General features: G+C 43.0%; 3 protein-coding genes across 13 annotated transcripts in view; 1 reads left to right on the top strand and 2 right to left on the bottom strand.

Moving 5' to 3' along the window:
- Window positions 1-3,441, bottom strand: part of KIAA0586 (KIAA0586 ortholog) — a 77,050-nt gene extending 73,609 nt beyond the window's left edge. Inside the window, exons 1-2 of one of the 5 annotated variants that reach the window (XM_065682750.1) lie at window positions 2,638-3,441; window positions 500-579 (exon numbers count right to left, since the gene is read on the bottom strand). In XM_065682750.1, the coding sequence (XP_065538822.1) occupies window positions 500-579; window positions 2,638-3,130 (573 nt within the window). In that variant the 5' untranslated portion in view covers window positions 3,131-3,441. The remainder of the gene's footprint in view (window positions 1-499; window positions 580-2,637) is intronic. The other 4 variants (XM_065682749.1, XM_065682748.1, XM_065682747.1 and 1 more) reach the window with 4 other exon arrangements.
- On the top strand, window positions 3,191-12,871 carry TIMM9 (translocase of inner mitochondrial membrane 9). Of its 4 annotated transcripts, none has more exons than XM_065682756.1 (4): window positions 3,191-3,288; window positions 9,183-9,251; window positions 9,579-9,674; window positions 12,371-12,871. In XM_065682756.1, the coding sequence occupies exons 2-4, from the start codon at window positions 9,213-9,215 to the stop codon at window positions 12,503-12,505; spliced, it is 270 nt and encodes an 89-aa protein (XP_065538828.1). In that variant the 5' UTR covers window positions 3,191-3,288; window positions 9,183-9,212; the 3' UTR covers window positions 12,506-12,871. The 4 variants fall into 4 exon arrangements, with proteins under 4 accessions (XP_065538828.1, XP_065538827.1, XP_065538829.1 ...); XM_065682755.1 differs by having other exon boundaries at window positions 3,275-3,342; XM_065682757.1 differs by lacking the exon at window positions 3,191-3,288 and adding an exon at window positions 3,346-3,432.
- ARID4A (AT-rich interaction domain 4A) overlaps window positions 9,548-23,836 on the bottom strand; it is a 64,690-nt gene continuing 50,401 nt past the window's right edge. For 3 of the 4 annotated variants that reach the window (XM_065682751.1, XM_065682753.1, XM_065682752.1), the window contains exon 24: window positions 21,745-23,543. In XM_065682751.1, the coding sequence (XP_065538823.1) occupies window positions 23,440-23,543 (104 nt within the window). In that variant the 3' untranslated portion in view covers window positions 21,745-23,439. Of the gene's footprint in view, window positions 10,357-17,113; window positions 17,278-17,855; window positions 18,019-20,463; window positions 20,694-21,744; window positions 23,544-23,836 lie in introns of those variants that run through there. The other variant, XR_010613491.1, reaches the window with a different exon arrangement.

Here is a 23,836-nt window from a genome sequence, read left to right as displayed (position 1 = left end):
TGTCACTAGTTCTACTTGGAGCCATACAGAAACACTACTGCAGTCCTTTCACAGCAGGGGTTAACTTTGTCCTCATGTATGCTTATTGACATATGGATGCCCTATGGACAAGTTTCCACTCTATGTAAGAAAGAACAAACAAATCAAAAGGAAATAAGCTTTTTATATAAACTAACGACCATTTCATTATCTATGATATGAAGAAGAAAACAAATCTGCAGTTTTAGGGTTATAAGAAATATTGTGTCATGTGCAATCAATTACACTAAAATTTAAAAGAAGCCTTGGTGTTAATTATGCAACAGGTAGCTATAAACAAAGCTCTTCTAAACACATCAGCATTAATATCACACTAGCAGCAACTCAAAGACGAAAGCAGCTGCACAGTTCCTGTGTAGAAGCTGAGCCAAAGACTTGAGATGCTTTTACAGAAGTTGCAACTTTTTGAGAAAAAAGTTCTCTTAGTTCAGGCCTGCAAGAAGCAACAACCATTTCTCACCATTTGTGATAAAAACATGGGCTCTGTAGAATTTCCCACTGAAAGCAGACGTTCTGGATGTCCTTTAGTACTTGAGACTCCTAAAATAAAAGCAGTTTTTACTGTGATCATAATGATTTGTTATTCATTTTCAATATACCTTGACTAACCCAAACCTAAACATTTCCTCTACCTGTATCAAGGTAAGTAGCACGGATTGTGTCTGTTATGAATTTGAAGAGTACATGGTGCATTACTACTGCTTCATACTATAAAAAACAGACTTAAAATTATTTACTTAATACTACTAAAATACTTTGCTAAAACAGTTGCAGAAAAGGACACAATTTGGTTTTTTTTTCCATTTGCTTACTCATCTGTGTGAGCTTCACTATTACAGGCAGTTGAACTGTGTATGTTGTTTGTGTCAAGCTGGTGTGGTATAGGAGGGGTAGGGTTGGCTTGTCTGTTTTCCAAAACTACAAAGAAAAATGGCTTTAACAAGGAAATGGTAGGTAGCAGGGAAACTTCTGAATAGCTGTTTAACTGATCAGCTCTCAAACTTGTCTTGTTTCATAAAATCTGCAAAAACTGCAGACTGAGAAAAGACTAGAGCTGAATAAATTTCTCAGAATGCCTACTTCCAACATTTAATATTTATTACCTTTCAAGTGTTCAATAAACACTTCTTTAAAAAGGCAAGCTTGTACAGATCTATCTTGAACATCTACTAGTTCAAACTCTCCAGAAAATGTTATCTTTAAAGAAGCAGAGAAAAAGCATCTAAAAGACACTTGATTTCTTCCAGTATAAAGCAACAAAATAATTCACACAATTCCATGAAAACATTAAGAAGGCCCAAATATTGGGACTACTCTAAGCTTTTTGTTGGCAGGAGCAATATTCTGTTTGGCATAAATCTGCTTGCTGACTACACTTTGGGCATAAAATTGAAGAGATACAAATGGTTCTAAAACAGTGAGCTACAAACTGTATTAAAAACTGTCACATTGTCCTGGGTTTACCAGGAGCCGTTTTGCTCCTTCTTAGTAACTGGTGCAAGCTCTGTGTTTTGACTTCCAGCCTGGGCAGAGAGCTGATAATACCGATTGTTTTTAATTGTTGCTAGGTAATGTTTATTCTGGCCAAGGACTCTGTGAGTCTCATGCTCTGCTGGGGACGAGGGAGGCCGGGAGGAAGCAGAGACAGGACACCTGACCCGAACTAGCCAAGGAGGTATTCCATACCATAGCACGTCATGCCTGGAGGGGGAACTGGAAGTTACCCTGAAGGGGAGGCTCTGGCTTCTTCGGGGGGGTCGAACTCGTTCGGCGGTGGTATCGTATTCTCTTGTTATTTTCTCTTATCAATATTATCATTTGTGGTAGCAGCAGTGGTTTGTGTTATACCTTAGTTACTAAACTGTTCTTATCTCAACCCGTGGGAGTTGCATTCTTTTCGATTCTCCTCTCCGTCCCTCCAGAAGCAGGGGGAGGGCAAGAAGGGGGGGAGTGAGTGGACGAGGTTTGTGGTTGGGTTCAAACCACGACACACATACAAGAAAGGCATCAATCTTCTTAACTTTAACTTTGACCCCTGAACACATACACTGTTTCATCCTCTGATGCTGCCTAAAACCTCCCTGCCCAGTATATTTGTGAAATTAACAGACATAAGGAAGAAGCTCTTCGCTGTTTGGGTGGCAGCACATTGGAACAGGTTGCCCAGAGAAGCTGTGGCTGCCCCATTGCTGGCAATGTTAAAGGCCTGGTTGGGTGGTGCTTTGAGCAATTTGGTCTATTGGAAGAGGTCCCTGCCCATGGCACTAGATGATGGAACTAGATGATCTCTAACATCCCTTCCAGCACAAAGCACTCTATGATGATTCTCTAATAAAGGTGAGAGTTACCTAATAATTAAGGACTAGGAATCTGGAGTTCTGTTAGCAGAGCTACGACTCACCACCTCACACTGCACAACTCGCTTTCCACGTGCAAAACAGAGCTTGGGAAAACAAACGGACAAACACGACTTTTGAAAGTGTGCTAGTATTTTCAGAAGAAAAACATTCCTTAGTTACGAAGCTGCTGCCTGACTGAAAACACTACACAGCTATTTCAGCTGGGCCCGAAGCTGCGGCCTCGCCGTAAATCACGCACCTGCGGGGGGGCCTGGGGTCAGTAGCCCGCGCGAGGCACTGTTCGCTGACACTGAGCGGGGAGCGCAGGGCGCTCGGCAGTCAGGTAAAGCCGCACCGGTGGCCTGGCACGGAGCAACCACTTCGCACAGCTTCCTGAGAGCGACAGTCACTTTCCTTACGCGGCCACCAGCTGCTGGCGCAGCCTCGACGGGCTTCTCCCCCTGGACACCTGTGGAGTGTATGAGCACGTCGCCCGCCGAGAGGCTGGCCAAGGAGTCCGGGCTGAGGCTGGAGCTGCTTTCCGCGTCCATGAGGAGCTCGTCACGCAGCTCTGGAGGGGAGTCCAAAGCAGGATCTTGACAAAGAGGCCATGCCTGCGGGCCGGGCGCTAAGGCGGCAGCCGCCCCCCCCCGCTCCCGCGCAAGGAGAACGGCCTGAGGGCTCCGGGAAAGTGCTTCCCGGCGCTCGGGGGAGTCCCGCCCGCCGCCCGTGCCGGAAGCACCCGCTGCCATGGCAACGGCGCCCCGCCGCAGCGCCTCACGCGTGCGCGCAGTCCTCTCCCCAATAGTGTCCGGAAGGAAACCCACTTCCGAACCCTGCTCGCTTCCAGTAGCTCAGCGCGGGGGACAGATAAGAGCACTGCGCTTCCGGCGGGAGCATAAGCTTGCTGGTAAGTCTGTGCTCGCTGATTCTCCTTCCTGCGCGGGGCCTCCGTGCGCTGTGGGTGAGTGCGGGCGCCGCCGCCGCTACTTACAGTCCGCTGCGGGCGGGAGGGCCCTGGGTGGGCCCTCAGACGGTGAGGTATAGCAATGAGGTATGGCAGGCTGGGGCCGGCCGCTTCCGGGGCAGTCTGGGCTGGGCTCGACGGGGATGAGGGATGAAAGAGCTCCTGCGGGTGAATGAAACTGCGTTCCGCTTCTGGAGCTGTCCTAGTGCCGGTGTCTGGCCCTCCGCTTGTTGCGGCGCTGTTGGTCGGGGCTTGGCGTAGTTGGGGTCTCCCTGGGCAGAGAAGCTCAAGGTGCCCTTGAAAGTAAGAGCTGAAGGATGTAGTTAAAAAAACGGAGACAAGTATACAGAATCACGGTGAAATTCTTTTCTCTCCAGCCACTTCAAGTCGGGGGTTGATGTTACTCTGTCAAAAGTATCAGTCAGGCCTAATCTAACTTAAATAGGCAATCACTTGTGGAAAAACGTGTTTTCTCCCAGGACAGTCACCCTTGGGTGTGTTCAGCCTGTTCAGAGGGGTTCTCAGGTGTCTGATTTCAGACCGTGGTAACTCCAGCCTTGGAAGGGTTCTCAGGTGTCTGATTTCAGACTATGGTAACTTCGGCCTTGGGAAGTCTTCTGCTATTGATTTCTCTTGTCTTCAGAGCAGGGTCTAGCCCACAGCCATGAGACTGTGAATTATATTAATCTGTGCACCAGGTACAGTCTATTATCCAGTCATCTTCTGACCAGCCCCTTTCTCATCTCACCATGTGTCTCCAAATGCTGAAAGTAGCATGTGAAATGAGGAGGAAGCCTTTTTGCCCTGAATTTTATGTCATTAGTTTTGCGGCCTGCTTATTTCATAGGTATTTTTTCTTGTAGTTTCATGGAAGAGCTCCAGGGCCTTCAAGAAGGGAGACTTCCTGGCTGTTGGTACTTTCCTGGTGAATCAGAACATCCAGACCATGTGGCCCTTGTTACAGAAGTTTATTTAGAGATAACTGCTTTCTTCAGTATGACATGTTTAAAAGTGCAGTGCTAAATTCTCAAACCATATTTAGCACAGAGGAAAGTAATCCAGGCTCTGTAGGCTTAAACCTGAAGCATGCTGGAGCTGTTTGAGCAGCTCTGCAAGCTCTGTGGTGCATTAGCTGAGATGCAGAGCCCTGTAATGGATTCATCTGTCACCTATTTTTTCTTGTTCCACAGGCTGGAGGGAAAGGGGACAAACAACAGGAAAATTTGAAATTATATATTTAATAGATTTTAAGAATAAACCAGATATTCTGGGAATGTTTAGGTAGTGCAGTTTTAGATGTTTAAGGCAACTATCTATAATTTATGGCTACTGAAGAGGTGCAGTAGAGCCATATAATTTCACTGCCAGCTTTGTGGAAAGTGTAAAATACCTGCAGAAGCACAAGAGTTTCAGACACTTAAAATCAGAGTGTCATTGTGCTGATTTAAATCAGAGCTATCTCCCAAGTGCAAGTGTAAAAGCTTTGTGGAACTGTAGTTCAGTAAATCTTATTTTAAGCTTGGCAAACTAGTTGGAGAACAATAAAAGCTGGGGCTTGTTGCAAACAAGCGTAACAAAGCAATACTGAGTGTGAGAAAACAGCACTGACAGTTGAAGACTTTTAACTGTCTGTGCTTGGGACAGGACAAAAGTCTTTCCTGTTCTCTGTGTTTTCTAACTCTCTGTTTAATAATCTACTTAATCTGACTTTATAGAATTGTGTCGTGGTTTAAACCACGTGGTTTAAACCTCCAGGAGCAGGGGGAGGGCAAGAAGAGGGGGGAGTGAGTGGACGGGCTGCGTGGTTGGGTTTAAACCACGATAAATTGTCACTGATTTTCCTTCTAATAGGCTGAGAAATCTCAAGTGGGGTCACCATTTTCACAGGTTGTCCCAAATCAGTCATGTCCAATACTCCTGAAACAAATTTGATTATTACATTAACCTGAGTAGCCCCTTCTGAGCAACCATAGGCTCTCCTTAAGAGTAACCTGTGCAACTTACCTGCCCATGATGAATTCTTGATTGTGAGAGTATGCATCTTAAATTCAGTATCATGTGCTCTTTGCCTCCAGTCCCCGAACTGGCTTACTGTGCACTGGCAAAACATAATTCTAAAAGGCTGATGTTATAATCCTTCTGCTGCTGGAAGGGAGTGTTGGGAGAGTGCAAACTTGTGACAGCTCCACAGTGCTATTTTTAGTTGCTTAGTTTTCTTTCTGTTGTGCAAATTATTATTGTCTCTTTGTTCTGTTTTAGAAGGCTTGCTTACCCTATCCCTTACCCCTGCCAAGAAACTGGAACAGTTTAAGATTTCTAAAACAATAATGTCTTGCTCAAAATTTGGCAAAACATTTTTCACAAAGAGATTGCACTTCAGTGCTAATTTTTCTTCCACAAGTTGACATGAATTAAACTGAAGGATCTTGTTCTTGTTAACATATAATATTACTTTGCATTATCATCTGGGATAGGTCTTAGATAATGTGCAAATTAAGGGAAAAGGAAGACTACCTTTCAGTATTCTACTAGGAAACCAGCAGGGATGCTTTCAAGGCTCATTTACTGTGTTGGATTAGGAATGTGAGTCTTCCATGAGGATAATAGCTTAAATTCTTGGATCCATGGTTGTTCATTCTTCCCTTCTTTTTTGTGTATTTCACTTCCTTTAAGGCCATTCTCATTCTTCTGTGGGTTTTTACATTTAATTTACTATGTTCAATGACCAGAACATTTCCTCCAGTTTAACTGTTTGGTGAGAATGTAGCTACATGGAAACCAGGCATCTGCATCTCTGCAAGCTGTCCTATGCTGCATTTATTCGGAGTGGCTACAATTCTAATACTTGCCTTTCTTCCTTACTATCTTTACGGATGGCATCAAAAGTCACTGAAACTATAAGGCTAGAAAATATTATTGCTTGCTTCTCCCTCCAACTCCCCCCCTAGTTCTATTGTGTGAATTTGAAAGCATTTATAGCATTTAAAGTGATTTAAAAAAAAAATCCTATAACTGTTTAAAAGGCATAAAAGTGTCTAAAGGACAGTAGATAACAGGTGTATCTGCGAAGGTTTCATGCTTGGACATTTTTAACTGAGTGCATTGTACAGAGAGTTTGTGGGTCAGGGTTAAAGGGAAAACAGCCGTGGGAGACATTACTTTGGGGATCTGTTACAGGCCACCTGATCAAGGAGAACCTGTGGATGAAGCACTCTAAGACAGATAGGAAAAGCCTCACGCTCGCAGGCCCTTGTTCTCATGGGGGATTTCAACCACCCTGACATCTGTGGGAACGATGGCACTGCACGGCACAAGCAATCCAGGAGGTTCCTCGATTGTGTGGAAGACAACTTCCTTCTGCAAGTAATAGAGGAGCCGACAAGGAGAGGTGCCATGCTTGACCTGGTGCTCACCAACAGGAAAGGGCTTGTTGAGAATATGGTACTCCAGGGCAGCGTTGGATGCAGCGATCACGAGATGGTTGAGTTTAAGATCCCCAGGACAGTGAGAAGAGCGTGCAGCAAGCTCACTGCCCTGGACTTCAAAAGAGCAGACTCTGGCCTCTTCAGGAGCCTGCTTAGTAAGGTTCCATGGGATATAGCCCTGGAGGGCAGGGGGGCCCAAGACTGTTGGTTGATATTCAAGGATCACCTGCTACAAGCTCAGGAGTGCTGCATCCCAACTAGAAGGAAGTGCGGCAGAAGGGCCAGGAGACCTCCTTGGGTGGATAAGGAGCTGCTGAGGAAAATCCAAAGGAAAAAAGAGGCTTATAAAAAATGGAAGCAAGGACAGGCGACCTGGGTAGAGTACAGGGATGTGGTCCGGGAAGCTAGGGACCAGGTTAGGAAGGCTAAGGCCCAGTTAGAATTAAACCTAGCCAGGGATGTTAAGGATAACAGGAAGGGATTCTACAGGTACGTAGCAAACAAAAAACAGACTAGGGACAACATAGGCCCCCTGAGGAAGCTCTAGGGAGAACTGGCTACACAGGATTTGGAGAAGGCTGAGATTCTGAATGACTTCTTTGCCTTGGTCTTCACTGGCAAAGGCTCTGACTGCACCACCCAAGTCTTAGAAGGTAGACGCAGGGACTGTGAGAATGAAGTCTTTGGGCCCACTGTAGGAGAGGATCTGGTTCGAGACCGTCTTAAAAATCTAAACGTGCACAAGTCCATGGGACCTGATGAAATCCATCCGAGGGTCCTGAAGGAGCTGGCAAATGAAGTTGCTAAGCCACTGGCCATCATATTTGAAAAATCATGGCAGTCAGGTGAAGTTCCCGACGACTGGAAAAAGGGAAATATAACCCCCATTTTCAAGAAGGGGAAAATGGAAGACCCGGGGAATTACAGACCAGTCAGTCTCACCTCTGTGCCTGGCAGAATCTTGGAGCACATTCTCCTGGACAGCATGCTAAGGCACATGAAAAACAGCAAGGTGCTTGGTGACTACCAGCATGGCTTCACTAAGGGGAAATCCTGCCTGACCAATTTAGTGGCCTTCTATGATGGGGCTACAGATCTGATGGACAAGGGTAAAACAGTTGATGTCATCTACCTGGACTTGTGCAAAGCATTTGACACTGTCCCACATGACATCCTTCTCTCTAAATTGGAGAGACATCAATTTGATGCATGGACCACTCGGTGGATAAAGAACTGGCTGGATGGCCATACACAGAGTTGTTGTCAATGGCTCGATGTCCGGCTGGAGACCGGTAACGAGTGGTGTCCCTCAGGGATCGGTGTTGGGACCGGTCTTGTTTAACATCTTCATCACTGACATGGACAGTGGGATTGAATGCGCCCTCAGCAAGTTTGCTGATGACTCCAAGCTGTGTGGTCCGGTTGATATGCTGGAGGGAACGGATGCCATCCAGAGGGACCTTGACACGCTTGTAAGGTGGGCTGATGCCAACCTTATGAAGTTCAACCATGACAAGTGCAAGGTCCTACACCTGGGTCAGAGCAATCCCAGGCACGGCTACAGATTGGGCAAAGAAGAGATTCAGAGCGGCCCTGCGGAGAAGGACTTGGGGGTGCTGGTCGATGAGAAAATGAACATGAGCCGGCAGTGTGCGCTCGCAGCCCAGAAAGCCAACCGTATCCTGGGCTGCATCAAAAGCAGCGTGACCAGCAGGTCGAAGGAGGTGATCCTGCCCCTCTACTCTGCTCTTGTGAGACCTCACCTGGAGTATTGTGTGCAGTTCTGGTGTCCTCAACATAAAAAGGACATGGAACTGCTGGAACAAGTCCAGAATTGGGCCACGAGGATGATCAGGGGACTGGAGCACCTCCCGTATGAAGACAGGCTGAGGAAGTTGGGGCTGTTCAGCCTGGAGAAGAGAAGGCTGCGTGGAGACCTCATAGCAGCCTTCCAGTACCTGAAGGGGGCCTATAGGGATGCTGGGGAGGGTCTCTTCGTCAGGGACTGTAGTGACAGGACAAGGGGTAACGGGTTAAAACTTAAACAGGGGAAGTTTAGATTGGAGATAAGGAGGAAATTCTTTCCTGTTAGGGTGGTGAGACACTGGAATCGGTTGCCCAGGGGGACTGTGAATGCTCCATCCCTGGCAGTGTTCAAGGCCAGGTTGGTTGAAGCCTTGGTGGGATGGTTTAGTGTGAGGTGTCCCTGCCTATGGTGGGGGATTGGAACTAGATGATCTTGAGGTCCTTTCCAACCCTAACTATTCTATGATTCTATGATTCTAAGTGGATGGCTTGAAAGTTTGCTAGCAAAGCTGGGTTTAAACATACTTCAAGGACATAAAAAATCGATTCTGTTGTAAAATGCTGCAGTTCATATATATGATTTTTGTGTGAAACTTTTATCTTCAGAACAGGTGACTGAATTGCAAGCAGTAGAATATGGCTGGACAAATCTCAGAAGCTGATCAGATCAAGCAGGTAAGATGCTGTATTCATGAGTGGTGGCTTTGAAGATCTTCTGTTACTTTGTCACATAGAGTAAGAAGTGTAGGGCATAGAGAAGGACAAAAATTTCTTGTTCTGTAGCAACCAAAATTTAAACATTTGGGCTATTGACAGACACAGTATAGTATCTGATTTGAAATACTGGCAGCATTTGGTGCTGTCATATTCTGACTAATAGTAAATTTTTCTGCTGACTCATTCTTGAAATGTTACTGTCATGAAATGGCCCATGCAGCTGTGCATAAAGAAAGTTAATGTAGACATTTTTCTTAATGCTCATTGTCCAATTTTTATTTATAGTTCAAGGAGTTTCTTGGAACATACAATAAAATTACAGAAAACTGCTTCCTGCATTGCATAAAAGATTTCACTAGCAGAGAAGTTAAACCAGAAGAGGTAGGTAAATGCTTTTAATGACCCTTTGGCAGAACTGCTGTATAGCATTTGAGTTTCAGAAGCAATTTAGGAAGTTTTGATCTTTCAATTAGTTAAAAAGATAGGTAGCAGTCTTTAGTGGAGTACAGGTGTCTGGAATGTAGCTTCCAAGTTAGAAAGGAAGCGACTTGGTGGAAGAAACAGCTTGTCTGTAGTTTTGCTTCTCCAGATACGTCCAAGGTGATGCCAGATACTTCTTTGCACCCTAAAAGTCTGTTTGCAAAGAGAAATCGACCAAGCAACCAAAATAAAGTGCTTTTCATGTATTAAGATCATCAGCTACAAGCTATGGGCTAGGACCTCTTGAGGTTTTATCATTGTTGTCTTTTCAGTATGTACACACAGGGAGTCTTCCTGATCTCACTTGAATATTGGCTGCTTATTGCAGTTCTGTGTATTTCATTCTCTGAGCTGTCAGTGGAGGTTCTTGTGCCTCAGCTTCTGATGGATGGTATCTTTATGGACATGGAAGTTGCCTACCTACAGCCTGCATCCCATTCTTTGAAGGTAGAATCCTACTGAAATACTTGTTTACGTGCCTATGTTCCCCGCTTTGTAGTGAGCCACAGAAATGCAGGTCTCCAGAGCTCTGGCTGTTAAATCCACTTCTGCATTGTAGGAAGCTCCACCACATCATAGACATCTGCAAAAAAGATTTAAGCTCTCAATTACATTAGTTGCATGGGTTTTGCCTCACCTCTCCTTTCCTGTTGAGAGGCTGTTTCAGAAGCTCATAATTTTGTTGGTTAAAAGTCTAATAAACTTTGCATGACTCTGCTGGCAGGAAAAAAAACAACCCAAAGTTTTAAACTAACCATTGTTCTTGAGCATTTTCTGCCTCCTTGGACTTTAACTCCTCAGCGCAGGTAAAAATCATGTCTCCTTTCAGCTTCTGTTCTGCTGCTCTAAACAAAGCTCTCTTACCTTCCCAAGATGGGTTCCTTGTTTCCCTGATCTCTGCATCTGCTTTAACAGAATTTTTATTACCTATAGGAGGTCAAAATTATTCTAGATAGGGTTTTTACTATCTTTTAACAAGTCATTTTGAATTGCTTGAACAATAAAAGGAGTGTCAATTAACAGAACTGGCAGAGGTGTTGGCAGCACAACTCTTTACCTTTCTGGATGGTATGTGATTTTCTATTAGAGGATTGCACTTTCTCTGCTACCCTAAGTGTTACTAGAATTTCTTTTAAAGTAGCAGTTCATATAGTCTTTCATTGAAGACCTGAAATCCAGAACCAATGAACACTCACTGAAGGGGAATTAAAGATTTATACCCCAAAAATACTTTTAGATTCCCCCCCCCCCTTTTTTTTTTCCTCTTTCTTTCTTTCCTTCTGTGCTCTGCAAAGGGGCCATGTCAGTAGCACAGGAGCCATTGAAGGATAGGAAGAATCTCTCTGATGGGAAGTAAGTTTTGCCCATGATTATCCATTACGGGGTTTCTTGCAGAGCATCTGGCTCTGGCCCCTGCTGGAAACACAGTGGTCTAGATGCACCACTGGACTGATCTTGTATGGAAATTCCTATGTTTCTCTTCAAAGTTGTAATTTCTTATTATATAATTAATACCTCCATGAATCTCCTTTGAGAGTCTCCATTTGAAACAACAGCTTCTGACCTTTTTCCCCTAAAGCAAGACTGCACTGCAAGTCTAGACTTCCCCAGGCACCATATCACAAATACCACACCCTCTGGGAGCAGTGGCTTGGGGTAGTTCCAGAATTTGTTTCCTAGTGGAACTTGACTCCTGCTCAACAGGTTTTGCCATAGCTGATGCCAGGTCAAAGAGAGAGAAGGACAAGTGGTATGCACAGCTGCATATGTTTTTTTCTTGTTCATTTTTAGCCCATCTGCTTTTCACATCCCTCCATGCTAAGTACAATCAAAGCAATTTCAGGTTTTCTAGTAATCAGGCAAATTTGGTGTCTTTCCTTTCATTCTAAATTTGCTAACTTTTACAGTGATAGCAAAGGCTTAGAACCACAATGCACAATACCCAATTGGTTAAACTGTTGCTCAGAAACCATCTCATAATTCTTTCTTTACACTTAAACCCCCCTACCTCAAACCTCTACATTTAAAATATGCTACCGTGGGTGGAATAGGCCCAGGTATTTATTTCCCTGTCCAGTTGACTGAGAACTTGAGGGTACTCTGGTTGCTTTTGTGCAGGTTAACCAAGGAGGTGCAAGAAGACTGATAGAGCTTAGAAAAGGTTAAACTGAGCCAACATATAGTAGACAACATCTGACTGTCAAAGATGTGTGCTTGCAAACAGAACTTTAAAGAGACACTAATTTAATAGATTTATTACTTATTGTGAAATAAAATGCTTTACATACTTTAATTTCTCAAGAGTCTTCCAAGGAAGAAATGGTAGTATCTCCTAGATCTGAGATGCTTTCCATGAAGACTGTCATATGAGAATTTATATTAAAGGATATTTATATTAAAAGATATTCCAGACATTCTTCAAAAACTAAACTTCCCATTTTCCACTGTGCACAACTAGGCCCTCACCTTGAGGCTTAACACAGAATATGAGATGTAGTCATCACATTATTTATCCCTGTATATGATTATATTTTGGGTCCTGTTAGGGGAAGTGTTTTAATTACTGTTTGAAGCCTTCTGTTTCCCTCTTCCTCTAGATGACTTGCTCAGACAACTGCCTACAGAAGTACTTAAAAATGACACAGAGGATCTCCCTGAGATTCCAGGAGTACCACATCCAGCAGAATGAAGCTCTGGCAGCTAAAGCAGGACTGCTTAGCGCACCTCGTTAGATAAGGGCACTCTGTTCAGACTTTACAAGCAGTGCCAGTGTTTGTTGGGCAAGAACACATTTTGGATTTTCTACTGTCGGGATGTGTGGTCCATCAACTTGCAGTTCTAGGTGCTGTTCAGACAGTAGAAACTATGAAAGGTTAAACAAGAATTTAGTCATGGTGGACTGGCAATGGAGTCTGTTTCTGAGGTTCTTTTCATTCTACAGTGGAGTACTACTGATAGAAACTTCTCCAGGGCCTGCAGACTGGTATGTTTAACTTTTACGGGTGGTGGCCTTTCTGCTAGGACTGATTCAGATAAATAAATGGAATATGGGAAATACACTTTTTTTTTTTATTTAATTAAAATGAATGGGAACTATACATTTGTATGTAAGTTCTTTCCAAAGATACGCTTTCAGGACACTGTGCTTAAGCAGTGTTTGTTGGCTGTGGTCTCATTCCTCAGCTACTACAGAGTTCTGTCTTTTCATTGCTGGCTTAAGTTGCTGTCGTGGTTTAAACCGATCCACACAGCTTGTCCACTCACTGCCCCCCTTCTTTCCCTCCCTCTACTCCCAGAGGGACGGAGAGGAGAATCAGAAAGAATGCAACTCCCACGGGTTGAGATAAGAACAGTTTAGTAACTAAGGTATAACACAAATCACTACTTCTACCACCAATAATAATAATGATAAAGGAAATAACAAGAGGAAAGAATACAACACCTCAGCACCAGCCGACCAATAACTCGCCCCACTCCCCCCAGCCGAACACCGACTGATACCTCATCCAACCCTGCAGTCCCGCAGCCCTTCCGGGGGCTGTGCTGTGGTATGGAATAGTTTGGTTAGTTTGGGTCAGGTGTCCTGTCTTTGCTTCCTCCCGGCCTCCCCTCCTCCCTGGCAGAGCATGAGGCTCAGAAAGTCCTTGGCCAGACCAAACATTTGAGCAGCAACTGAAAACATCGGCGTTATCAGCACTGTTCCCAGGCCAAAAGATCAAAACACAGCACTGTACTAGCTCCTAAGAAGGAGAAAAATAACTGTTACTGCTGAACCCAGGACAGTTGCTCTTAGATCTAACAAAATTAGTTACTTTGTTTTAGCAGCTGGAGATTTGTGAATGTGTAATTTCTCTTAATTTGGGAAGAACTTATGTTGAGCCATCCTCACAGAGCCTCGTGATCATTCTGACTCTCCTGGAACGATGACGATGAGAGTATCAAGGCAAGGGTGGTTATAAACAGATGGCTGCTGTAACCAATGGGTTCAGGTAGGCAGAGATGCTCTGCCACCTTATCCTGAGGTTGTTTGCCTCATGCTTCACTATGTCATTTACAAGGGATGTGAGTGCATCATTAGCAGTGCTTGTGCCCAAGGCAGCTCATTGTTTCCCCTGGGGTCTTCCAAATTCAGCTCCCCTGTCTGAGGCAAGCATGATGTACTCCAAACAACTTAAGCTTGGAGTGCAGTTCCAATTTCCTTTGTGCGAATGCCAAGAGGAAGTACAAGGTGTGCACAAAACAATGTTTCTTTTGCTGCTGGGTGAGTACAGAGAGAAGTCTGTGGAAACCACCTGTTCTGGTGTGGTTTTGGTTGAAAGGATTCTGGCAGCTGAAATCCTGCAGTCAGATTGTCAGTACAGTAGATGATAGTTAACAGGCACATTTTACTTACAACTAATCAAATACAGCAACAAAAGGAACTGAACATCAGGATTACCATACTGCCCGTATGCTTTTTTATCATTACCTTATCTGTAGTTTTTTATTTCCAGCAGCACTTCTAGATAACGATTTTCTGCCTCTTTTCAGTTGTTTATTTTTTTAGGTTGGACGGTTTTTATCTTGACTAGTCCAGCTCTCAGCTGTCCAGGCTGTGGATTACTAGGCCTGACAGCAGCACAGTACACCTGCTGCTTGCACTGGATGCTGTTCTGTTTGCTGCTGTTTAAAGCTGCCACAGCTCTCCACGGAAATCTGTTCATGTGGTTTTTTTCAGAGGTGGAAGAAACAAGTCTGTTCCTGCAGTCTCATTTACATGTGTTTTCTACTAGCCATATCGCAGTTTTTTTTCCTACATAGCCCATGCCTTGTTACCTCGGAGATGGCTAAGAGCTTACTCTAAAATAGTAAAGGCTAAAAAAGAGCTCCAATAAGGCAGCAAGTCTCTGATGTTGTGTTCTCAAAAGAATAACAGGCTAATAATGTCTAGATTGTTTGCTAACATTGTTACGGCCACCAATGTTATGGTCAATTACAAATAATATATCCATAGTAAAGATTTAAGGCTTTCTTTAAAGCAGTCTTTTTGCTAAACATTGGAAAGTAATATATGATTGGAATTATCTCATTTTCTGTTGTACTTCAAAGTGCAAAGAGAACAGTTGCTCAGAAAACCCCTCTCTAGAACTACCTGAAAAATGGAGCCAGGAAGTAACTGATCTCTTTTCCCCAGTAACAAGTGACAGGATGAGGTAACAGCCTCAAGCTGTGCCAGGGGAGGTTTAGATTGGCTATTAGGAAAAATGTCTTTATAGAGAGGGTGCTCAGGCATTGGAACAGGCTGTCCAGGGCAGTGGTGGAATCACCATCCGTGGAAGTGTTCAAAAACCGTGTAGATGAAGCCCTCAGTGACATGTTTTAGTGGTGGAGTTGGCAGTCCTGGGGTAATGTTTGGACCTGATGAACTTAAAGGTCTTTTGCAACCTAGTTGATTCTATTCTATTAAAAGTATCACTGGATGCATAAGCATTGGTTTGACAGCTGCTACCCTGATAAGAAGCTGGCCAGACAAAAATTCTTGACTTCCACAGAAGCAATGTTCTTACAGCCACTGTAGTTTGCTTACAGATGTGTCTGTAATTAGAGTGGAAAACAAGTTGCAATACTGCTGCGCAGAGATGCATGTTTTTTAGGATAACCATTTTTGTCCTAGTCTAATTCACTCCCAAAATACTGTGATCTTTCCATACCTTTCAGTCCAGGTTACTGTTTGAGGAAAGATGATACAACTATACTATTAGCTTGGAAACAGAGCGCATCCATGTAACTAAAGCATCCATGTGACGCAGGAAGCAGCAGTGAAAACTTAAAGGTTTCTTAAAGGTTAAATTGCTTTGCTGAAGTTTAACTTCCCTTTGCTTCCTTGATGAGTCAGCACATCCTGATGGCAGGCTCAGGTCATGTTATTTAGAAAACTGCACTGCATAAGATTTTGTTAAGAGAATTTGTGAGTTGAGAATGGTTCATGACACAGTATTTCAGTGCCTCTCAAGTGTTTTGTCAGTGTGTATTCTCACAGTGTTGCAGCTGGTCATTCCTCCTTGGAGCAAGATCTCCCAGCACCCAATTCTCACAAATATTTAACTGCAAATGCAAGAATTAGTATTTCTACAGCACCTGGATGGACATCTGTGAAGGCTGGGACAGTCGTATGAAGGCTGGAAGTGTCTACAAAGGCAGGCTATGTGTTTTCTCCACTAGAACAGTATTCTGACCTCCATGACATGGCTTAATCTGGAGTGTTCTCCATCCCTGTCTTTGAACAGCTTCAAGTTTGCAAGGCATAATGAAATACACAGCCAAAATCAGAATAAAAATGAGGATACAGCTTAGTCTCTGGATAGGGTATTTATGAGAAGGAGTGTGGAGAGCAGGTGAATCACCTTGATGGGACATGTTAGGTTAGGGGCAGGAATGGAACCAATTCTGATTGAAAGAGTAGCAAAGGATGAGAACTGGAGTGCTGCTGAGGAAGGAGTACTGAGAAAGCTGTGAAAAAAATTAAGACAGTGGAGGTGGGAGCGCAGAGAAGGCAACAGGAGCACAGCCTCCAAAAACTAGCTTGATGGAAGGTGAGGTAGTGAGCAAATGTTCATGTGGAGGTGATGTTCATTGCAGCAGAGACAGGAACACAGACCCTTCTGAAATGTCTGAATGAGAAGGGCTAAGAAAGTATGCAATTGCTAATAAGCCCACACAAAATAATACTTTCAACGACAAGGGTCAAATGAGAGGCTTGCTCCAGAATGCCCTGTACATCAATGGTACTGTTCGAATAATAGAATCAAACATCTGGAAAATTGTAATAGAGGTTCCTTGAATTCTCTCAAGGACCAGGAACAAAGTCCTGATTTCTGTAACCTGCTGTTGAGCTTCAGCTACTGAGCTCTCTGTTGGAAGGCAAGGCAAGTATTTGACTACAATCTTCTGTAAGGGAGGTGTGGGTTAAACACCTAATGCCCGGAGATAAATCACTGCTATGACTTCAGTGCAAGGCGGCTTTCCTCTGCTCTCTTAAATACCTAACTCTGAGAACCAAAGTCTAAGCAACAGCTGTTTCTCTTAGCCAGGCTAGGAAATCAGCACACAGCATCTGTGGGATCCTGTTCTAATCTTGGGAAGTCCATTAAGCTCAACTCCAAAATTTCTTCAATGACTCTGGCCCAAACTCTAAAACCTGCAAAAACACTGAGCTTGTGACACCTAAATACGCATCCTGCTTGCACCTTGAGTTTGAAGACGACAGCATTAAATGAACTCTAAATAAAGTTACAACTCTTCTAAATACTAGATTACTATGTTGTTTGGGTTTTGTTTTGTTATTTTTAATTATGTTTTACCTTAACTTGATGCTTCAGCATTTTGGTGTTCTTTCTGTAAACACAACAGGGATTGTTCAACATTGAAGCTTTAGGAGTTCAGGACTGTAGAATGATGATCAAGTCTGTTCTCCCAGGACTTCTCACGCACACAAACAGATGTAACTGAAAGATTCTAAATCACTCTTAAAAAAAAAAAAAACACAAAAAAAAAAAAAACCCAGAAAGAAAGATTACACTTACACACTACGTGAATGGACCATGGCTCATCCTGTGCAGCAAGGCACACTCCTCATCGGTAGGAAAGGGGTTGTTGGCCGCCTCTGCTGCCGTGTCTGTGCTGTGGGGCCTGCTTAGATCTTGGGGACAAAGTGCCTCTCCGCCGCGAAAGACACGGGACTCCTGGGGACGGCGGCGGGGCCCGAGAAAAGCTACGGAACTTGGGTCCCGCACCTCCTCCCCCGGGGCCTACCGCCTGCCCAGCCCTTCGCGGGGATCCCGCCCGCCGGCCACCCCTTCCTCTCAGAGAGGAGTGCGGCGGCTTGGGCTGGGCGCAGCGCGATGGCGGAGGGTTCCTCCCCCCGCCTCCCGGCCGGGTGGCCGCTGACTCCTCTGAACTCCCGCGCCTTGAAACGCGGCCTGAGCAGGGCCCAAAGCGGCGGCGGCGAGCCCTCCGGTAACTTGCCCCTCAGGCGTGAGCGGAGCGTCCTGCAGCCAGTGTGTGCGGAGGAAAGAAACAAAACAAACCCCACAGGTTCCTTACAGGGTTCTATTGCCCTCGGGGCATGCAGGAAGATGTCTCGGAGGGAAGCGAAAGGCTGCGGGTGGCGGCAGGTGAGAAAGGTGACCGGAGTGCGGCCATGGCCGGTGGGGCACCGCTTGGCTGTGGGGAGGCGGCAGACCTGGAGCCACCGGCGTGACTGGGCCTTAAACAGAAATCGAGAGGGAAGCATGTCAAAACCGACAGTGCTAAGAGACCCAGCACAGCGCAGGCAATCGGGAACTGGACTGCAAAAAGCGAGACACTGTTAAGAAGCTGCTGGGATGGCACAGGATCGCCACAGGGAGGGTGGGAAGCAGAGAGTAAGCAGGAGAAATTAAGGGGTTGGGTTTTTTCCTTCTTTTCCTTTTTAAATTATTTTAAACCTTACCCATTCCTAAAAGAAGTAGTTTTCAGGAAATCAATGAGCATCAAGAGACAGAGGTTTAAGCTGCACACACATGTAAACAAGTGGCTTGTTTACAATCCAGTGCACCCTTGTGCAATAAAATGAAGTCTTTCATACAAATTCCACATCTTACAAAACACGTAGCTGGCAGGATCATGGCAAATTAGGTCAGACTGTACCCAGATGAGGGATTAGTGGAGGAGTAGTTTAGAAATAGCTGATGATACTGACAGGTCTGGAACGGAAAATGTTCTTTGGTTATTCTGCAGAGCAGGGAAAGGGAGAGGCTTTGCCAGCAATACATGACCTTGTCCCTTACCAACAAGGCTCAGTGTGAGAATTAAGCAAACACTACTGATAAACAACCTGCAGGTTTTCACAGCTGTAATGGAGCTTTAGTGCTGATTTTCTTTGCTGCTAAGCAATGAAACACAGATGAGGTGAGCCTTGCAATACTTCTGTGGTTCATCATGAGTGAGCGGTACTAGTGAATTAAATGTGTCATAAAATGATGCTTTTTTGCTTTTAAAAACTATTGATGTAGCATAAGCAACAGCATAAGGGTACTAATATAAATAGCAGGTAGTTGCAGACCTGAAGCAGAACCAACCAGCACAGCCCTGCTCTGAAACAGAAAGTAAGATTTCTCTGAAAATGGGAAGCAGGAATAGTAACATAAATAGTGCTGAGGTAATTCAAAACAAAGAGGAACCCAGGAAAGTCCTATTCTTAGAAAGGCTGAGAAACAGCTGCTTTCACAGTTAAGATTGTCTTTTCAGTTTTCTTAAAATGGCAGTGCGGTATTTGACACTGGGTTGCAACTAATCACAAAACCCACCATGCAACTGCATTGAAACAAGTACATGTTCAGACCAGTAACACTGTAGCATGAGAAACTGAATTTATATATATTCCTCCAAAGCAGTGCATGAGATTAAAAAATGCTCATGGAATCTGGGGAACTCACAAATTTCCAAAACAAGTAAAAAACCCAGGTAAATACTTCTAAACTCTCCCAGAAACCTCTAAAAAAAAACAAAATCATCATTCTATTTGGTGGAAGATAATTTGGTAGCATAACAGATTTTTCTCAAAATTTGCAGGCAATAGCTTGATAAAAAGTGTGAGTTAATTATAAAATATCTTTTTCCTAAGCCCTGGAATTGCAGTAAGTCAATCTCTGGCAACATCCACACTGGTTCCGCCGCTTTATTATGTGCCTTACATCCCCAGAGGTAGTCTTTATCCTGCGCACTGTAGCAAATAATAAAACCCCATGTACAGACAAGTGAAAATAGCCAAGATGTTAATGCACAAAAATGTAAGGGCATGGTGAGGTAAACAGCTGGAGATACTTTTGTTAACTGATTCATCTTTTGTTTTGGCTTATAGATCAGTCTTCCAGCTCATCTGTCAGATTTGTTTCAAGCAATCAAACCAAACATGCTCTTGAAAAAGAAAACAGCACTAAGTCTAAGCACTACTGTTGCTAAAGAATTCCAGTAAATGCTGTCCAGAAATCTCATTTGGCTGCCTCAGCTGCCCAAGAATATTTTTAATGGGGTAAGGAGGAACCTTTTATAAGAATATTCATTTTTTTTTAAATGTGGCATTCCATCTGGTCGACAAACCAATCCAGAGAAGGCTCTCGAGTGAATAGTCTGACTGAGACCTGGGAATTGACAGTCCTTAGATTCAGATTCTTTTTCCAGCTCCCCATCAAAGCCTTCCTGGGTAATTTTGGTAGCCATTACTATGTGGCTCCCTACCCTTAAAATGTGAATATGCAGCCATGTAAAAAAATTCTGCCTAGTTTATTCTAACACTGCACTTTAAAAACCATTGGATTCAAGCAGAACTTATAAAAGAGTGAGGAAGTGATTTAATCCCCCTTTTTACTGCTGTCCTTCAAATTAAAGGCCTCTGCCACTCCCTGTGAAGGTCAGATACATTATGCTTCAAGAAGAAACACACTTTCCCTTGTTATGCTTTTCTTTCACTGGTAATTACTACTGTAAACCTCTTTAACCTCTGTTGAAGTAAGCTGTTGTAGTAAGAGGTTTCTCATCTGAGAGCAGTCAGAAACAAGTGGAGATTCAACTGGGTGTTACATATTAGAAGAAACCCATTAGTATACATGTAGCTGGTACACTTTATGGGAAGGAAAAACTAAAACAAGTAGGGAAATTAACTTTTTCTTACCTTATGTCCTTGCATGCCAATGTTTCAAGCTTTTTCCAATTGTCAGGTATGTGCTAATTAAGAAGTAATAAATCTGCCAGAAATCTGATCATTCTTTGTCTCCATTGCAGGAGGCAGGGGGAGTCAGAATTCTCTTGCAGCCCTCTTCTTTTTAAGTTTCAACGGCATATTGATCCTATAACCTTATATTTTTTCTTCCTTCTAAACTTGAAATATTATTTTGAGAAAAACTGTAAAAGATAGAAGGCAGGATAACAGCATGAAGACTGCCAAGAGGGTGCTTTATTCTTGCTTGCTCTTGCAAACATGATACCTAATCTCTTATTACAAAAAAGAATCCCAATTCAGTATAATCGTAATTACTGTATCCTCAACAGCACTAACTTCCATTCAAGGCACTGGAAGACACTTCGGAATTTATGTCAGCAAAGCAGAAATAAGGACCCGATCAGGGTTTCCTGTTGATTTCACTTTCTGTACAGAATAGTTAATATTCCTTTCTCTATGGTACTTTTACATGTCACAGGAAACTACTTTAAACATCTGCTGAATAATCTGGCTAACACTTCTCGCCAGAAAGATAAAACTAGGAAATCAGTAACATGCTAGAGGCTTTGCCAGTGGCTTGGCAGAAAGTCCACCTTTCCTTGCATGTTTAGTGTGCTGCCAGAATAGCGATGTTAGATGTTACTGGGGTGGGGTGTAGGGGGTGTGGGTGTCTGTCTGTCCATCTGTCTGTGAGTAAGCAGGTGGAAAGAGAAGTGAGGAAGCGAGTTCTCTGTCCAGGAGTAACTGTCTGCTAGAATGGTTTCCATGTTTGATGGAACCATACCATCAGCTTTCCATGCAGTAGTTTAAACATTCCTGAGAGGCACGGAGAAGCAGTCAGCGTACACATCTGTGTCGAAGTACAGATGGTCAAGAGCTCATCCACCACCTGTGCATGCTGAGCAAGTGGATGTGCCTCTAAGATCTCACTCAGTTTGCAGACAGAGGTTAGATACCTGCATAAGATACAATTAATCCTGTTATTTCACTGAATTTAAAATTGACTCCTGCAACTGCTAAACGTGGAGGATAATCTGAGAAAATGTGACCCATGTTATTTCCTTTCAAATGTGTATTGCTTTTTATTCATAGCTATTATAAGATTAACATTAAAAGTTACCTCTGGAAAAAAAAATCTTTACAACAGTTTATGGAGATTGATTTTCCTATTTAGGTAAGTCCAGACATTTACAAGAACAATCACTTAAATAAAAATAGAATATAAAGCCTATGTTTAAAACATGGCCTTTATTAATACTGTCTAGCGAGCTCCATATTTATCTTACATTGAAATAGTTCTGCTTTGCTTAAGAAAAGACAGAAAAAGTGCATTTACAAGAGTACTTTTTAATTTTCTGCGAAAATGGAAGAAATTGGAATCACAAGTTGACAAATGTTGTAAAATGAAATTTCAAGAAACATCAATTTTAGTAATGCTACGCCATCACTAGTGTTTCATTCTGACCTTCCGCCATGTGAACCAGAATATCCCAATATACAGTCTAAAGCATCTATGTTATTACTCTACAGCATATTTAACACAGAAAAAGGGGTTAAGAACCCCTTTCAATGTACAAACATGAATAAAAAAATTGATAAAAAAATCACTTTTATACATAATGTATATGCAAACTGTTTTAAATACATGGGTTTGGAAGAGTTATTTACAAATTTTCTGTCCGTGAGACAATCCACAGACAAAGCATACACGGTTGCTTTATTGTTGCATCTCAACTTTGGGAGACGCAAATTCATTCGGCAGTACAGCAAACATAAGAACTTGTGACAAAGCATCTTAAGGGCAACCCAATAAATTTTGTTCCTCAAAACAACATAAGTACTAGGACTGCCAAAGTTTCCAAATAGTCATAGTTTTACCCAGATGCCTGCAGACAGATCTATGTTGTGGAGGCTACATCGACAGACCCATTTGAAATACAGGCATGGCTACTGGATAAAACATCCTTAAAAGCCGTAACTGATACGTATGTTTTATCGAAAGAGTGAAGTAACCTTTTTTTTTTCCAATTTTATTAATATTTTAAAAAATACATAAAAATACAACATCCAATGTCTGAATAAATATATTTAACAAGTTGCAAGATACCTTATTTTACACAAAAATTTCAGCTTTAGAAATCTTGTTAAATAACTTCACTGTTGTTATATATTTCATTTTTCGTCTTTTTGTAACAAAATAAAAACTCTGAAATTACATAGAAAAAAGACAAAATATTTTTGTCAAGGGATAAGATAGTCCACTGAAAACCTATTCACAATTCCACTGTAAACATTAATAAACATTAAAATATTTGCATAATTGTGTGCTCAAAAATCCTATAAAAAGTGGAAGACTTATTACAACTGTAGTTTTCAGTCAACTACACTTCCTTTCACAATTTATTTTGTCCCATTTACACCTTTAAAACTGGGCACATTGCTGAACACGTACTTTGGCAGTTCTGTATAGCAAGTGCTTCCACAAAAAGGAACTACTCACCAAGAGTTAACGTACAGCTCGGCGAAAGTGCAGCAGTTACTCAATTCTTTTTGATAATACTCTGATGTCTGCTTGGTGCACTTGCTTTTCTAAGAGCTCCCTAGAACACCCAAATGCTTCATCGGACATAACTTTTCAAAACTGGTAAGTGCCCTTTCTCTGCATTAATAAAAATAAAACAAAACCAAACACAATGACAAGCATGTCACATTGTGCCTACAAACCTTCAATTACCAATGAGCTTAATTTCTCTGAACAGTAAATTAAACAAAAGAAGAGGGCAGGAGGGAAGAACAGGTACAGTCCCAGCAGTGGAAGTGTGTACAGAATATACTTGGCAATGTCAAAGCAGTTGAGTGCTTTCTGTGGTTGTATTTCAGGATTTACGTCCCTGGCAGCAAGATGCTGGCAAGGCAGAGAAATGTGCATCACCTGCATTCTACAGCAAGCACGTTCTGTGGAGGAGAAGATGATGATGGACTCATTCCAGTGTCTGATGAAGCAGATGACATGGAAGCTCCTGTATGTGACACTGAATATATAGAACAGATCAGCATCAGGTTATCAAAGTACAGATCAGAATCAAAGTTGCTTTGCTTATCAGGTTGTTTAAGAGATCTCAAAGTAGTAGCATGATCACAGGAAACTGATAACAGATTTTTTTGTCAAGTGCTTTCATTGCTATATACACATAAACTGGATGAGTAACTGTACCCTTGCTGCATCACCAGCCAATTGAAAAGATAAATCAGATGAGTCATTACACGGATTGAAAACTCAGACCTAGCTTGCACTAGGAAATCCAAGTTTCTAATACACTGTTAT

This window comes from Lathamus discolor, chromosome 6 (assembly GCF_037157495.1).
Source record: "Lathamus discolor isolate bLatDis1 chromosome 6, bLatDis1.hap1, whole genome shotgun sequence".
Classification (NCBI taxonomy): Eukaryota; Metazoa; Chordata; class Aves; order Psittaciformes; family Psittacidae; genus Lathamus; species Lathamus discolor.
Note: the sequence above shows the minus strand (reverse complement) of the source record. Positions and strands in the feature narration are given on the sequence as shown.

Excerpts from the sequence above, each read along its gene's own strand:
- TIMM9 (XM_065682756.1), top strand. The coding sequence starts at position 9,213 with ATGGCTGGACAAATCTCAGAAGCTGATCAGATCAAGCAG. Across the intron at positions 9,252-9,578 it reads AAGCTGATCAGATCAAGCAG|TTCAAGGAGTTTCTTGGAAC; the intron begins GTAAGATGCTGT and ends TTTTATTTATAG. Across the intron at positions 9,675-12,370 it reads GAGAAGTTAAACCAGAAGAG|ATGACTTGCTCAGACAACTG; the intron begins GTAGGTAAATGC and ends CTCTTCCTCTAG.